Raw genomic sequence first — 16,365 nt, 5'->3', positions numbered from 1 at the left:
TTATATGCACCAATATAACAGTGCGTAGAAAAAATATAAATTTTTACTAAACTTTGAAGCATGTTAAATAACATGCGAGGACAGCATTCAGAAAGCTGTTTGAAAATACATTTATTTTAGCAATTCAGTTCAGTGACACAGAAATTACACACTGCAGATGTGAACCAGCTTACTTACTAGAATTGATTTAGGAAATCTAATGGCCAGATAAGTAAATTAAAATAATTGGGAATTGCGATACACACAATGAGCGTGTTTACATCTCGTGCCTCTTTACAGTTTGACGTCAAAAGCAGAGAATTTCACATGTCATGTAAACGTGGGTTTCGTACTTTGTCCGTTTAAAATTTTTTTTTTTTTTTTTTAAATGAGCAGATTTTTTTGAAGTTATCAGAGTATTGGTGTGCATGTAAACATGCTCAATGTAGGTTTGACATGGGGGTCATGACACAAGGAATAAAAGTTTCCTTGATCTTTAAACTTGTGGTCATTGTATTATAAAAACATACTGTAAGTTTCAGAACTCAAAACTACTTCCTCACTGCAAAAAGAGCATTTGTTGAAATAAAGCTGCCAAAACGACTCATTCTCTACTTCCTCCACATTGTGATGTCACACTGTGATAGACATTTGCATCTGACTGCCTCTGCAATAACACATCAATGCCTAATCACTTCTGTAGCTGGCCGTAGAGAGCTGATCAGTCAAGAGCAGAGAGCCAATCATAAAAGTGAGCATTTACTGTCGTCTCTTTTTTTTTTTTTTTATAAATTTTTTTATCACGCTTTCTCACCAATTTGGAATGCCCAATTCACACTACTTAGTAGATCCTCGTGGTGGTGCGGTTACTCACCTCAATCCAGGTGGCGGCGGACAAGTCTCAGTTGCACATCTTATTACGTGGCTTGTTGTGCATGAGACAGCGGAGACTCTAAGCATGTGGAGACTCATATTACTTTCCACGATCCAAGCACAACTCTCCACACGCCCCATTAAGAGTGATAACAACTAATAATGCCCATGAGGTGGTTACACTATGTGACTCTACCCTCCCTAGCAACCGGGCCAATTTGGTTGCTTAGTGGAGTCACTCAGCATGCACTGGATTCGAACTCACGACTCCAGTTGTGGTAGTAAGCGTCAATACTCACTGAACTGCCCAGGCCCCCTACTGTCAAATCTTAAACTAGAATTAGCACCATAACCGAGTGTTTCTGTCAGAGGGTCAGAATGAGGGGGAAAATTATAATGTTTTATAAATATGTCTGTTTTAGTGCATTAAACATTACTAATATTGTAAGTGAACCTCAAGGAACATATAATAATAATAAAAAAGGCATGTCATGACCCGTTTAACAACGCAACATTTCATATTTTGTAAACATTCAATACATAAGTAACAAACTTATTGTGCATATAGTCGTCTGTTCAGTGTCCAGTCAATCCTCATTTCAGAAGGATTAGCAGTTTATAAAATCAGACCTCATAGATTCAGAAGTCTTAAATAATCCACTGCTAAAACAGGGCGTCTGTTAGCATGAATCAAAAGTAAAGACAGGATCTTTATATAGCTCACTACACAATAACATCAGTACTGGGAACTGTAGTAAGGCATGGGCAGGGAGTCCTCTTCCTTTTTCAGGTGTCAGGTTGTTAGTAATGTGCTCAGAAATTTGTGCAAACATCTGCATTTTCCCTAGTGCCTAATCAGCATCAGTATTGCTCCTAATAGTTGCATATCTGCTCAGTAGAGTGATGTAAAAATAAACACAGAATATTTCCTCAGTATGCTCCTGTTATCTTTTCACATTTGTCGATTAGAATTAAAGGGATAGAAAATAAAATCATTATTTATTCACCCTAATGTCATTCCAAACCTGTATGGCTTTCAACTGTGGAACCAGATGTTAGCCAGAATTTTGGGGCGTGACAGTCTCGATCCTTATTCAATTTTACTGCGTCTTTTTTTCCCAACATCTCTTCTGTGTTATACAGAAGAAAGTAAGTCATACTGGTTTGAAATGATATGATGGCGAGTAAGTGACTTTTTAATATTCAGCTTCTGAATATATTTGATTTGGGCTTTAGTATCTGAAGAATTATCTAGTCTATGACAAGTGATAAATCAAAGAAATGTGTATTTTGTTTGAACCTTGTCACTTATACCAGATCTTCTAAAGAGAGTCATCCTTCCCTGATTTCCTACAAATTCAAGTCACATCTCAGTGTACAGCTCTGGACTGCAGCCCATATTCCCAGACTGTGTGACATTTCCAGAAGTTCAATATGCTGCAAAGGTCTCTCCAAGCTGGAGGCAGCCCTGTAGAACTAAAGCGCTTTGTTTCAGTTGCTGACAAAGGCTCTTCTGTGTATGTGTGCATGATTGTCTGTGGATGCCCTGTAGGACGACCATCTGCAACCTGTACACCATGCCACGTGTTTCTGAGCCCGTCTGGCTCACCATGATGTCTGGTCCACCCGAGAAGAACCAGCTCTGCGGCCACTTCATGAAGGAGCTTGCACTACTCATGGAACAAGCCTCCAGGAACCAGTTGAGTAACACTGAGCAATACTTTACAACATACTTTCAAACTACGATTCTTAGGCAACAACCACACTAACCCTTTTTTATTTGAAAACTCAGTTCCCAGTTTCCTAAAGTCTTTGTTTTTAAAAGTATGCGGTAATGGAGAGCATATTTAAAACACTTTGCTTTAGTATGAATGAGAGACGTAAACGTAGCAAAATGAATGCATTTTCAAAAAAAAAAAAAATGTTTTGTGTGGACATGGCCTTTAGTCAAAGTCATTCCACTGTGCCCATCTTTGAAATGCTCTCGGGAGTCTCCTGTCTACTTGAATGGAGACAGACAAAAATAAAAAAAATGGTTAGTCAAGATCAAACCATTCATAAACATATTTCAAACCAGCAATAAAATCTGTCAACACTGTAATCATAAATTATTATTCTTTACCTCATATTACGCTAAAAAAACTAAATTTTCTTTGCTTGAAAAGCTAATGCGCATTCTAAAGTTGATTTGTCAGGTGATGTCTGTATCTAAAAGGTGATTGGCTCTTTTAACTAAGGTGGGATTTCCTTTCTACATTTTTTCCACCTTGGTTGTGTTTCAATTTCTCCCATTCATTTTAATAGAAGCTAAATAATCTCTGCCTTAGTTTAAAGCTGTAATTTCATTGAATGGAATTGCAAAAATAAGCAGTGTTTTCTATACAATTTTCTAAATACTCCCCCTGTCTGCTTTTGGCGGAACAAGGAGATAGTCCCACCCCCAACTCACACCACTGGTTGAGTAATGTTGGTGGGCGGGTTCTAAAGATGTTTCTCAAAACAGGCTATTTCATATGGTAAATGGTCTGCACTTATATAGCGCCTTTTTAAGCCTTAACTTATTCAAAGCGCTTTACACTGTGACGCATTCACCCATTCACACACACATTCATACACCAATGGCGGCAGAGCTGCTATGTAAGGTGCTAGACTGCCATTGGGAGCAACTTGGGGTTCAGTGTCTTGCCCAAGGACACTTTGGCATGTGGAGTCTTGTGGGCCGGGATTCGAACCAGCAACCCTGCGATTAGTGGCCGACCCGCTCTACCAAATGCATATTAAAGGGATGGTTCACCCAAAAATGAAAATTCTCTTATAATTTACTAACCCAGGTGTGTATGACTTTCTTTCTAGAAAACTAGAAAAATATCTTGGCTCAGTAGGTCCTTAAAATACAAGTGAATGGAGATTTTTCTTTAGAAGCTCCAGAAATCACAGACAGTCAGCATAAACATCATCCATATGACTCCAATGGTTAACTTAATGTCTTAAGCGATATGATCGCTTTTGGTGTGAAAAATATAAATATTAATTTATTTATTTTTAAAAATAAATCATGCTTCCATTCTGCACGTATGACATAAATCGCTTTACTGTTTTTAGTATATTTATTTTTTATTTTTTGCATTTTAGTGCTTTTAATGTGTTAACCATCATTTATATATGTTTAACGACATTACATTTCTCAGAGCTGTATAGTGTTCTCACTATACACATTCTTCACATTATGTAAAAACCATATAAAAAAAATACAATTAATTTGTGCTCATGAAAATGTAATTTTGTTTCATTTTTCCCCCAGTTATAGTTCAGTAAACACTTTTTTTTTTTTATTTAGTGTTTGTTAACAAGAATAACAATGGATAGTACTGGAGTTTTCTCACTTTTATTTTTTCTCTTTTACCCTCTCTGTTTCCACTAGATTTCTCACAGCACTTCTCACAGCAGTTCTCACCAATCATCTTGCCTGGGTACCCACAGTCATGCCCAACGGTCAACCACCCATTAAGACCTTCCTGGAGAAGCACTCCTCTCAGAGCGTTGACATGCTGGCAAAAACGCATCCATACAACCCACTGTGGGCACAGCTTGGTAAACAAACCAAAATCTTGCCATAATATGTGCATTGTGCCACCTTGTGGTGTAATGCGATAATTTACTGTAACCACTGAAATAATAAATGTTTTATATTTGAAAGCATCAAATCTCTGACCTAAGGTTTCATTACTTTTGTGATCAGACTTCAATTTTCACCTGGACTTTCACCCAGACAAAAGATCTCATATCTAGAGACTTCATATACCTCTTCAGATATCATATACACTTGAGGGTGGGCAATTTTGACTTGGGCCATTAAGCAGTCACCTTGATACCCTCCAGAACGCAGGGCTCCAAACGACTAAAATTGGTTGTTGGTCACACTGGTGCGACTAAAGAGTTGCATATGTGTACTTATACGACACAAACACGCACTACGGTGGTCACTAACAATTAGAACATAAAAATATGTATACTTTCAAAAAACAACAAGAATGCACATATACATCAAACTTGAAATCCCAGGGTACTATTTTTAATTACAAAAATGTAATAATTTTTTTTTATAGAAATCATGAAACATGAAACAAAAGGAGTCCCAACTCTGTTGCACTGTAATTTAGCCCTTTATAAATTTTGTAACTTATTTTACCTTTTTATAAATGTTATAGATAACCTTACTGTTGTTAACAAACTACTAAATTTAGATCTGCATCCCAACTCAAAATCAGTGCCTTGCACCAATTACTTCAGCATTTGATTCTACAATTGTATCCTCATATTTGGCTTCTGGCAAATTGCTATTATTGGTTTGGTAATTGTACTATGATGATTTGCACTTAAAGGGATAGTTCACCCAAAAATTAAAATTCTCTCATTATTTACTCCCAGGTGTGTGACTTTCTTCACCTGAACACATTTGAAGAAAAATAGAAAAATGTCTTGGCTCAGTAGGTCCTTAAAATGCAAGTGGATGGTGTTCAGACCTTTTTGAAGCTCAAAATCAAAGACAGTCAGCATAAACGTGACTCCAGCAGTTAAACTAATGTTTTCAAAAGCAAAACGATCAATTTTGGTGTGAAAACAATCAATATTTAATTAGTTTTTAACTATAAACCATTGCTTCCGGTAAGACTCACGAGAGTTCACATGGTCTCTTGTGTGACGCATTGGCATGTTACGGACATAATCTCATGTTCTTCTCTCGGTTGAGACATCCGGGAGAAGCACACAAACACACCATTGTGTAAACCTACAGATACAGATCTAAACCAAAACCAACAAAGCTTCTGTAAAGTGTTCCTCCTCACTTGTATACAGCGCTGCTCTTCCGGGTGAGTCACACGTGCCTCTGGTCTCGCATGTCTCGTATGCCAATGCGATTATGTCACACGCGCATACCGCCGCTGACCGGAAGCATGATTTCGTTAAAAAAAAGTACTTAAATGTTGATCTTTTTCAAATCAAAAGTGATCGCTTTAGAAGACATTAAGTTAACGGCTGGAGTTGTATTGATGATGTTTATTCTGACTGTCTGTTCTTTTTGGAGCTTCTAAAAAATTAATTGCCTTTTACTTTCATTTTAAGGACCAACTGAGCTAAGATATTTTTCTTCAAATGTGTTCTGGTGAATAAAGAAAGTCATACACACCTGGGATATCATGAGAGCGAGTAAATAATGAGAGAATTGTAATTTTTGGGTGAACTAAACCTTTAAGTTGGACATTTGAGATGCAATTTGTAATTGTGATTTTGTCTTTGCTCCAGGTGATCTGTATGGGGCGATCGGTTCACCTGTGCGTCTCTCCCGTACAGTGGTGGTTGGTCGACGGCAGGAGCTGGTACAGCGTCTTCTGTACGTGCTGACCTATTTCATCCGCTGCTCAGAGTTACTGGAAAAACACCTGCTGGAGAGCGCTGAGGACGAGGCCATTGTGATGCCCGGCTCGCTCATCACCACATCACTGCGCCGCGGTGAGGTGGAGGAATCCGACTACGTGCTGGTCACTATGCACAAGCCTAGCCAAGACTACTTGTCCCAGGGAGCAGAGACGGAGGATGGCTACCCCTCTGATGAGAACAGCTTACAGAGCAGCACTTGCACAGAGACAGAGGCCCCAGAAGTTCGCAAGCATATGTGTCCTGTTATACCTGTCATCAAGGCGGACACTGTCAGTGATGCACCTGTCTGCAGAGAGGCAGGAAGCCCACTGCTTGAGACGCGACTGGAAACTGTGGTAAGGGTTAGCTCAACCTCGCCGTGCGAGAGAGGACCCTTGCTTGAAGTTCAAGGGGACGTGCAGTCAGAGGTAGAAGCGGGTGGCGTGCCCATCAAGATCTTCCATTCGCCAGACATCTTGCTAGAGAAGAAGCCTCCTGACAAGTTTTCAGTGCTCACAAACTTTCATCCAGATGAGAAAGAACCTTCTGCTAAAGTCAAGTTCCTCATTGGTGATTCCATGTCTCCTGAATCTGACATGGAGAGTCGACAACAAAAGATGGAGAAGGAGATCAAGAGACACAAGGATCTCCTAAAAAATGCCCAGCAGTCTGAGGCCAAGGCCCAGACTAAACCTCAAGGGGACCAAATAAAGACCAACGATGGCAAGACAACCTTGTTTGTACCGGCCCTCACAAGGAAAATGTCTAATTGGAGCCCAATTACACAAGGGGACTGTATGGAAATGTTTGATGAGTATTTTAATGAAGACAATCCCGTGGAAACGAGGACTATTGATATCTACCAAGTACCAGCACAAAAAGGGATGAATGATGCAGGAAAAGACAAACAAAACCTGTTAGGATCCCAGCTGTGTCACCAAGTACGGATGCTTGAACAAACCTTCAAGCACATGGACAAGGACAGGTGTAGGTGTAATGCAGGATATCTCGGCACAGGCTGCTGTAGAACCTGCTGTTCTGCGGAGCAGGACAAGGGTATAGAGATATCACTGAGTGAGCCAGTGAGTAAAATGTCAGGGAAAGGTAATGTCATGGACAAAAAGAAGGCTGTTCCACTGAACGACTGGGAAATCCCACGCAATGAGAGCTCTGACAGTGCACTGGGGGACAGCGAAAGTGAGGACGTGGGACAAGAGCTGCCGAGGCAAGAGCACGATGGGCAGTTCTACAACGAAGAGCAGGCCGACTGGCAAGACGAACTGGAAGTGCCCTTACCAGGGTGAGAGACCATGTTTTTAGCAGTAGTACTGAACAATATAGAGAGGTGTTAGCATGTTTACCAACATCACCACCTTGTTAGAGGTCCAAGCACCTTCTTTCTTCAAATGGTGCTATAATACACGCATTTTGTTTTCGCTAAAATCCTCGTAACTGTATGGGCTAGAATCAAAATTCTGAAACAAAAGGTATACCTCTGATTTCATTTAATAAAACAGAAATAAAAAATCAATAATTTCAAGTTTTCTGAAAAACCTGTTCCGATTTGCACAAGTTTGCAAAAATATTTTTTTAAAGAATTTTGATTCGTCAAATTGTTTGGATGTTGGTTGAGTAGGTGAATTTGGGTTAAAGCCAAAAATGTATCGGATATAGACATTTTTCACACTCTGGGTTTTGGAACGTGGAAGTAAACATTAGCAGTTAAACTTCGATGTGGTGAATGGGAGTGAATGGGAGATCACAGCAAATATTATTTTCACTTACCCATTAGCTCCAAGAGCAAAAGTAAAAAAAAATTGTTTTACTTTTGAATGACTTTCCAGAAGAGGAAAATATAGAGAGCGGTGGATTAAGAGAGTCAGATGGAGATTATGCCAAATTTACTGTCACTCAGCAGCTGTAATAGAGACCCCCTCACAGCTGTGATTTATTATTTTTTTTAAATATCCTTCACAAAATGTTGAAAATTAATGAGATTTTATATATATGTTGTTTGGTAGGGCAAAGCTGGTTGAGAACTACTCTAAACCAAGTATTGCCAACTTTGGGAGGTCCTTGTTTGGTGGATACTGTCCTACGTACGTACCTGACTTTGTTCTGCATGGAACCCCCAATGATGAAAAGCTGAGGCAGAATATCGTATCCGACTTGGCCCATGCTGTGCAGGTCAGTACAAACTTTAAACACCTGCTCAAATGTCTAATAATTGGCATTAAGTAATATTAGATTCTAAGGAAACATCACTATTACAATTGTTCATACTTAAGGGGGGGATTCTCACAAAACCTGTTAAGAAAACTTCATGCTTATATTTTCCCCTATATAATAACAATAAAATAAATAATACAATTAAATTTTGTATAAAGAAAATAAAGTCTATATTTTATGGCTATTAAGATTTTTTGCATTGTGACATAATTTACAGAGCACTTTAGCATAGAGCACTTAAACATACCCCCACAACAATTCTCATTACCATTACACATCCAGATGTTTTACTAGTCCCATTGTTTTTAATTGGTTTCTCAATACTATATTTTTCATGTTTTACTGTAGTACAATTTAAATGTGTAATTCTTTTTCACATTGCTGTAATGAGAATATCATAATGAAAATATTATTTTTTTTTCGCATATGAGAATTGGGTAGGGGTTGGGGGTAAAATGTGTGTAACTCAAGTAAATAATGTCATTGTAGCCACATTTTCCACCATCCGGTTCTGAGCACATTGAAAAATAATTCCAGTTGCATTTCCACATGAGCACTGTTCAGCATGGTATGATTACAAACTGTTCCCGGCCTGGTTCCAACCGTTGCGACTCACGATTGTTCATTTGTCAACACCAAGGTAACTCATTAATTTCTAGGAAGCTGGCAAATTTCAGCAAGGTGTGGTGAAGAAAATGGTGTCTATGTTTAGTGTATCTTTATGATAGCATGATGATGGTTTAACTGTATAGAATATTTTTTTAGATTATGCTAGCTAGCTAGCTCATTAAAAATGATATAACATTTAATTATATTACTCGTAAAAGTAGTTTGTCCATAAATGCCCTTTTCAGCGAATCTGGGAACTTTTACCTTTCTGTATGTTCATGTCTGGCAGTATGCACAACCCCTCAGTGAAAGAAGTAAACCTCTCGTCTTTATCTCTTTGTTGTGACATGTCTTTTCTGTGCTATAGCAGAGTACAAACCAGGTGGGAAAAGCAGTACTAAAAATGTAACATGCAATAATCCTCCATTGTGTACTTTCTCCAATGTATACCTCTCATGCCGTCACCAACTGACGGATTTGCTGTGTACATTGTAGCAACACAGTGGAAAATGAATCCATAAGTGCCAGCCGGCCAGTATCGGCACAGAAATTTGTAATGAGAACTTATCAGCCTGATCGTGGAAAATAAAAAAAATCTTGGTTGCCCTAAAAAAAAAAAAAAAAAAGATTTTATCCAACATTCAACATATTATTTCTTATTTGTAACTTTCTTTTGATTTTGGAGTCAAAAAGGTCCAGGACATATTCTTAACACTTTTTGTTTGTGAGAGAATTGAACAGATATTTAACCCCAAGTATTATGTAACTCATCCCAAACCACGAACATGAATGATACCTCAAATCATGTGTCTTGTTGAGGAGAGGTGTGCTATTACTTTTCTGTAAACCATCTCTTTCCTCCTTGTAGCATCCTGTGTTGGATGAGCCTATCGCCGAGGCTGTCTGCATTATCGCAGACACTGAAAAGTGGACAGTGCAGGTGGCCAGTAGTCAGAGACGAACCTCTGACAAGCTAGGCAAAGAAGTGCTTGTGTCCAACCTCGTGTCCAACCTGCTCCAATCTACATATCAGCTCTATCGACTCAACCTGTCACCAAACTTTGTGAGTTCAACTTTTTCTTACATCTTCAAATGGTTGCTTGACTATCACCATAGTGCTTCTACCACAGATGATTTTCATTCTGACAGCAGTCAAGTGTGTGCTTCAGTTCCATAGTCTCATTTTAAAAAGCACGATCAGATTACTTTTGTTTTTTATGGATTATATATTAATTACCTATCAGGCAACCACAATAAATTATTATTTTGTAATTTTATGAGTGTGCCCCTAAATTTTAAGAGTAGTCTGAGACCGAGCCTCTGAAGTTCCTTGGCCAAAGTTTTGTATATTTTTTGAAAGCACGCACACACACAGACACAAATTTATTAAATGTTCATATTTTAAAAGGTTTTTTTTTTTTCATGGGTCAAACAGAAGCAAGTGCTCCACCTTAAGACACCCCCTTTATTTTGCAGCTAAATCTGCAAAAATAAACTGTTAATTTTCTGTTTGAATCATTAAAATAACTTGAAATATGTGCTTGTTATTATCGTCATCATTTGCTTTATCATTGGTGATGGTAATGGTACAGTGCAGCTATTTCATATGTCACCCTATAAAGTCTGACATATGAAATAATAGTCAGAATATTCTATTTTTTTTTATTTTAAAGGAGCTGTTTTCTTGAACTATATATATATATATATATATATACACATACATACATATGTGTGTGTTTTTTGTTTTTGTTTTTTTTAATCAAATGTGATACATCAGGCTTTAAAGTTTATTGTCCTTCTGAGACCCATCAATTAATTTTTGTATTGGACTTTTGTTATTTAAGTTTCTCTTAGCCCGTACATGCTAAAGTAGTAAATCTTGCACTTTTCAGAGATGCCAAATGTTTGGAAGTTTGGCCATGGCAACTTCCTCCTCTTGGTCTATACAAATGTTTTGAAATGTGTGACATTTACAATTCAGCACATTTTATAAAAAATTATGTATTTTATGCATCAAACACTATTGACGTTTAAAAAGGAAATTGTAAAAATGTTATTGCTGGGTGTCGGGGGTTATAGTAAGATGACATCATAATAGCTTTAATGTAAAACAATGAGATCTTTATATTGTTAAAGACTGCTTCTATAGAAATACATATAATAGAGAAGACTGCTTCTATAGAAATACATATAATTATAGTTTCAAACTCTCTGATTTATTTCATTTTGCTCTGGGCATGAATGAAATGCAATGGTGATTTGAGAGATGTACCTCAAAAGTCTGTTGTATCATATTGGATGCATGATCAGCTTCTTCGCCAAATGAAAGCAGAATAAAAATAATAATAGAAATGTCCACCAGGTGGCAGTAATACATTGTTAATGATGCAGAGACGTTAGAATATTGCACAAGTAACAAAGTAATTGGTATTCATGTTTGCATGAATAGCATTGTGTGATTGAGTGTGGCAGGTGTACGTAAAGCTCATGTATGCGTGTTCATCCCTTGTTTTGTTTTTCAGTGTATAATGCATCTAGAGGACCGACTCCAGGAAATGTATTTCAAGAGCAAAATGCTGGCTGAGTACTTGAAAGGACAGACTAGAGTGCACGTGAAAGAGCTGGGCATGGTACTAGGGTAAGAGATTTTCTTTGTACATCCTTTTATACAACTATATTATGATTTGTGGCATGCAGTTATTTGGCAAAAAATCTGATATGGCAGCTGTGAGGAGCCGCCTTCATCGCCCCAAAAGACTATAATATGATTTTTCCTTTATTCCCACAGGATTGAGTCTAATGACCTGCCCCTGCTCGCGGCTATTGCAAGCACTCACTCACCGTATGTTGCTCAGATTCTCCTGTAAGAGCCACAGAGAGTGAGAGACTCTCCATTCCTCTGCCAGCAGCAGGGCAGTGCACTCCAGGCCTCCACTCCCTAGCTTGAGCACCTTAAAGCCCACTGGGACTATAAATGGGGGGCTTCTAAGCTAGTGTTAGCCTTCATTGCATCCTGTGGGAACAGTCTCAGGGTCCGCAGACTGCAGGACTGAAGCTTTGCCATTATTTAGCAGCACAACTACATGCTGCCATGTTTTGGCAGCAATGGAGGAAACCCATAGACTCCTGAAAAGTAACATGGGAATGTCACTTTTTGACCTTTTAAAAGTGATAATAGACACATGGAGTATATTTTTATTCATGTTCATATTTTGTTTCTTTGTTAGCCCCCCAAGAATGTAGAAACCAAAGACATTCATGCATCCATTCATGCATAATGTAAATTCCAAATACTAAAGCATTTATGATCTTCATTGCACCTTCTTTGAAATGACATCAGAAGTGAAGACTGTTATTGGCTTCTTATATAATCAGTTTTGTGATTTTTAAATTACTATCATAGATGATTCTCGAACGATCATGACAGAGATTATCAAATAATATTCCTCATTGTATTTACAAGTGAGCTAGCCCTGTGTCCTCCTTTACAAGTCAGTGAAAATGAGCTCTACCTCAAACCTTCAATATCACACACTTTTCTAACATGCTAAATTAAACTTTTGAGGTATGATTTTTAATTTTATTTCTTAATCACATCATTACAAAATCGTGACAACGTGGCATGATTACTCTCAAACGTGTTCTGAGAATTCAAATATTCTTTTAAAACTTGGGCAGAGACAGATGACCAACATCTTAATGTTGCAATAGAATGAAATGATTAAGGGGTGTTTTTTATTATTATTTGTATGTGCATTTGGACACAATATGCTGTGTGATGCAGCATCAAAAAGGTTGAGAATTCATTTGGTATTGAAACACTCTACATTTGGACCTTTTAAGTAGTAATTCAAGGACATGCAAAATCATCTTTTAATTTCAGATTTGAAATGCTGAAATTCTTCTTAGCTTGCAACATGATTGTTTACTTCTGAAATGTCTGGAAGAAATGGAAAGTCTGTCCAGCTAATCATGGTGTACTTGGACAGAAAAAGATAAAGACGGAAATGCATTGATTTATTAATGTAAGCATCCATTTCAAATGGATTTGTTTTATACAGTTACTTGTATTAACTGTTGCATAGATGTTGATGATTGGATGTCTTTGTATCAATACATGCATCTAAGTCTTAATTGACATGACATGAAAAAATGGCTTTGCTGGTTATTTGTGCTGATTTAAATGTGTAGAAGATGCTTCTGCAGGAAACCTACTGTTAGTTTAATTTTGTAAATAGAATATCTGTATCCATTTGTCTTCTCCAATATATCTACAGTATTTATATCTCATAATTTCTTTATACAAAAATACATTTAAATTATTTACTTTGCATGCATTGGTAAATTGTAACTTGTATATACGCTTAGATTTTTTTCTCAATTTGTACATAATGTCTCTCTTTGTGACCTTTTCTTTATGTTTCCCAATTTTTATGGGAATATTGTGCAATAAATATGACCATTACAAATACAACTGTGTGATTTATTTTTTTCCCCAGCCTTCTCTCTGACAAAATTGTAGCATGTTTTTTTTTTTTTTTTTGCAGACTAAATCTTCATACTGCTATTTTAAACAATGATCTGAGACCCACTGCGTAGTAGCATTCTAGCTGTGCCCGCGTCTGTACATGACATCATAATCAGTATCGCCTTATTTAACTATTTGAATGTCTCCAATGGTTCGGCATTTTCTAAGTCACTCATTACATACAAGCAAATTTGTGACTTCGATCATCCATGTTGACTCCTTAGTACAGAAGGGCAGATTTACTTAATTTAAGCACACAAGATGTTCTCTGGAACATTCTCAAACCAGACCAGATTTCATAACATGGATCATTAGGCTTTGTTCATGCCAGCTTCCGTACATGCTGCTTTTTTAATTAAATTTTATTTTTTTTTTAAATAAAACAATCCATGCTAATTTTTCAATACAATGCAATTAAATTAGAAAAAAAAAAAAAATGAAAAAGAATATTCCTCCAGTGATCTATGTTATGCATGAACAAAACCAGGATTTCATGAGTGGTAGAAATATCGTATTATAACAGTGGCATATATTCTATCTATGAATTATGTATTCATTCTTATCCAAATCAGACAACATTAAGTGTCTTGATCAAGTTCTATAATGCTATTTCAATCTGTTAGTGCTGAGTGTAGTAGAGTGACACACACACATACACACAGACAGAGCGAGAGGGAAAGGGAGAGGGAGAGTCATGGACTGCCGCTGGACACTTCTACTCGAAGGATTACATGAATTCAGGATTATTTACGATACTTAACTCTCACAAATGGAGATATTTACTTTAAAGGAAGGAGTCTATTTGCCAGCTCTCGTTTTTGGACCGGCCTTTAGTTCAATAACACAATATAACAAGACTTTTCTCAACTTTACATGCTAACCGATGCTAACTCAAATCAATGCCAGACATCTGCGACTCCTCGAGACACAGCGGATTTTTTCTTCTTTTCATTTAACTGTATTTGATTTGTTTTTATATTTGACTATATTAACTTTGTATTCCCGGAAATCAGAGTTTAATATGAATTCTTTTGTGGATTTATCGCTGAAGAAAGCGCTGAAAACTCCCACATCACGACGAACCGCTGAGGTAAAAATCCTGAAATAAACACACAAATCATGATTTATCTAATCGGACTCAAACATCATGTTCATTGATCAATTAATCCAGCAATACGCTTAAAGAGCCGCAAAATGAAGGGGGAATTAGTTTATATTGACAGATCATTTCAATAGTGAACCACATATTTATAAAGTTTAGCGTTTGATACAGGTTGGTCCTGAAATATATACTTTTAGTTGCTTTAGTTATCATAAAATCAAGTTTGGCTTTGTAATTAATGTTACTGAAGTTGTTTCGGCAGTTATTTCTGTAGTTTGTTGCCAGATGTTTAGCTACTCCACATACACAGAATTAAACTGTAATACAATAAGGAAATAAGGTAGAAAATGTTCACAAACATCTGAACACTTGCTTACAGTGTGAATATTTTTTTCATTGATCAACTTTATGACAAACATGTGTAAGTGAAAACTCGACTGCATTCCAGAGGTGCCACCCATTTTGATAAACCTAGTGAAGTACTTACACAGACAGCTCTTAGAGGATAAAACCTGTATTTGTTTTTTTTTTTATTTACCGGTACTGTATTTGAATTGTATTTGTCTTTTGAAAGCAGAATGAAAGAGTCAAATTAGTTATTTTTTCCCCGGACCACATAGCACCCCCTTCTGGCCCCCTGAAAAACAAACAAACATTTTTTTTTTATATAAAAAAGGTGGCATTACAGTCTCAAAAGTCAGTGAGCAGCTTTACAGAAAATTATGCTGGAATAAACAATGAAACTGTATTATGGTGCATGTCTAAAGATGTATTGTGAGTCTGCTCACTTAATATTGAGGTTAATCCTACTGTAAAGGACATTTTGATCTATTGTTTAACTTCCAAGTCACTCATCTAGTGTTTTGCCTGTATCCCTTGCCCTTTTATTTAGGAAATCCAATGCAAACTCTCCCTTAACACGTGGATTACTTCACTTTTATTCCCTGTCATGTACAGTGTGTAGATGTTTGTAAAGTTGTTTGGAGGAAAAAGTATGGCAGCTTGTTTTATGCTTGCATGGCATCCTTCATTGGTAAATAACACTGACGTTTTGTTTGCTGTTATTGGCAGGCCAGACTAAGTGATGTTGGCACCAGGATAGTCTTGATCTCCTATTTCAATTATGTGTATATTCTCAAAGCTGATCATGTGCACATCTGGATCTGTTCATCAGCATAGTAATATTTTTCACATGAAGACACTGATATTGTAGACACTAAGCCTTTTGCTTTATTTTATTCTTTGATACTGGCATAAGTCTGGATCATGGTGTTGACAACCTCTTGTACAGTAAGCTTGACATAGATGGCTGAAATATTATTCCAAAGTCCAAAGGTTTGTTTATTGGAAGTAAGGGCCATATGATAATTCATAGCATTGTCACTTCAAGGAAATCACTTTCAGACCGAGTTTAAGAGTTTAAGTGTTTAAGTTGGACTTTGAATGGTGTTAATGCTCTCGAGTCCAATCCCAGTCATTCATTTTGTATTTTTTTCATTTAAGGCAAAGTGTTTCTCATAGGATTTAGTGAGACTGTGGTGGGTGGACCTCTGACCTTCTAGGGGGGTCCAGTGGCATGCACCACCGTAAAACAATTTTGTACATTTAAAAGTTAAATGCATCAATC

General features: G+C 37.2%; 2 protein-coding genes across 5 annotated transcripts in view; both read left to right on the top strand.

The window, feature by feature from the left end:
* fnip1 (folliculin interacting protein 1) overlaps positions 1-13,564 on the top strand; it is a 66,343-nt gene extending 52,779 nt beyond the window's left edge. For all 3 annotated transcript variants that reach the window (XM_052099521.1, XM_052099519.1, XM_052099520.1), the window contains 7 exons: positions 2,405-2,551; positions 4,274-4,443; positions 6,157-7,570; positions 8,292-8,457; positions 9,977-10,171; positions 11,631-11,746; positions 11,897-13,564. In XM_052099521.1, coding sequence (XP_051955481.1) covers positions 2,405-2,551; positions 4,274-4,443; positions 6,157-7,570; positions 8,292-8,457; positions 9,977-10,171; positions 11,631-11,746; positions 11,897-11,975 — 2,287 coding nt within the window. In that variant the 3' untranslated portion in view covers positions 11,976-13,564. The remainder of the gene's footprint in view (positions 1-2,404; positions 2,552-4,273; positions 4,444-6,156; positions 7,571-8,291; positions 8,458-9,976; positions 10,172-11,630; positions 11,747-11,896) is intronic.
* Positions 13,565-14,316: 752 nt separating this feature from the next.
* LOC127624685 (rap guanine nucleotide exchange factor 6-like) overlaps positions 14,317-16,365 on the top strand; it is a 179,233-nt gene continuing 177,184 nt past the window's right edge. For both annotated transcript variants that reach the window (XM_052099517.1, XM_052099518.1), the window contains exon 1: positions 14,317-14,726. In XM_052099517.1, coding sequence (XP_051955477.1) covers positions 14,520-14,726 — 207 coding nt within the window. In that variant the 5' untranslated portion in view covers positions 14,317-14,519. The remainder of the gene's footprint in view (positions 14,727-16,365) is intronic.

This window comes from Xyrauchen texanus, chromosome 31 (genome assembly GCF_025860055.1).
Source record: "Xyrauchen texanus isolate HMW12.3.18 chromosome 31, RBS_HiC_50CHRs, whole genome shotgun sequence".
NCBI classification, from domain to species: Eukaryota; Metazoa; Chordata; class Actinopteri; order Cypriniformes; family Catostomidae; genus Xyrauchen; species Xyrauchen texanus.
Note: the sequence above shows the minus strand (reverse complement) of the source record. Positions and strands in the feature narration are given on the sequence as shown.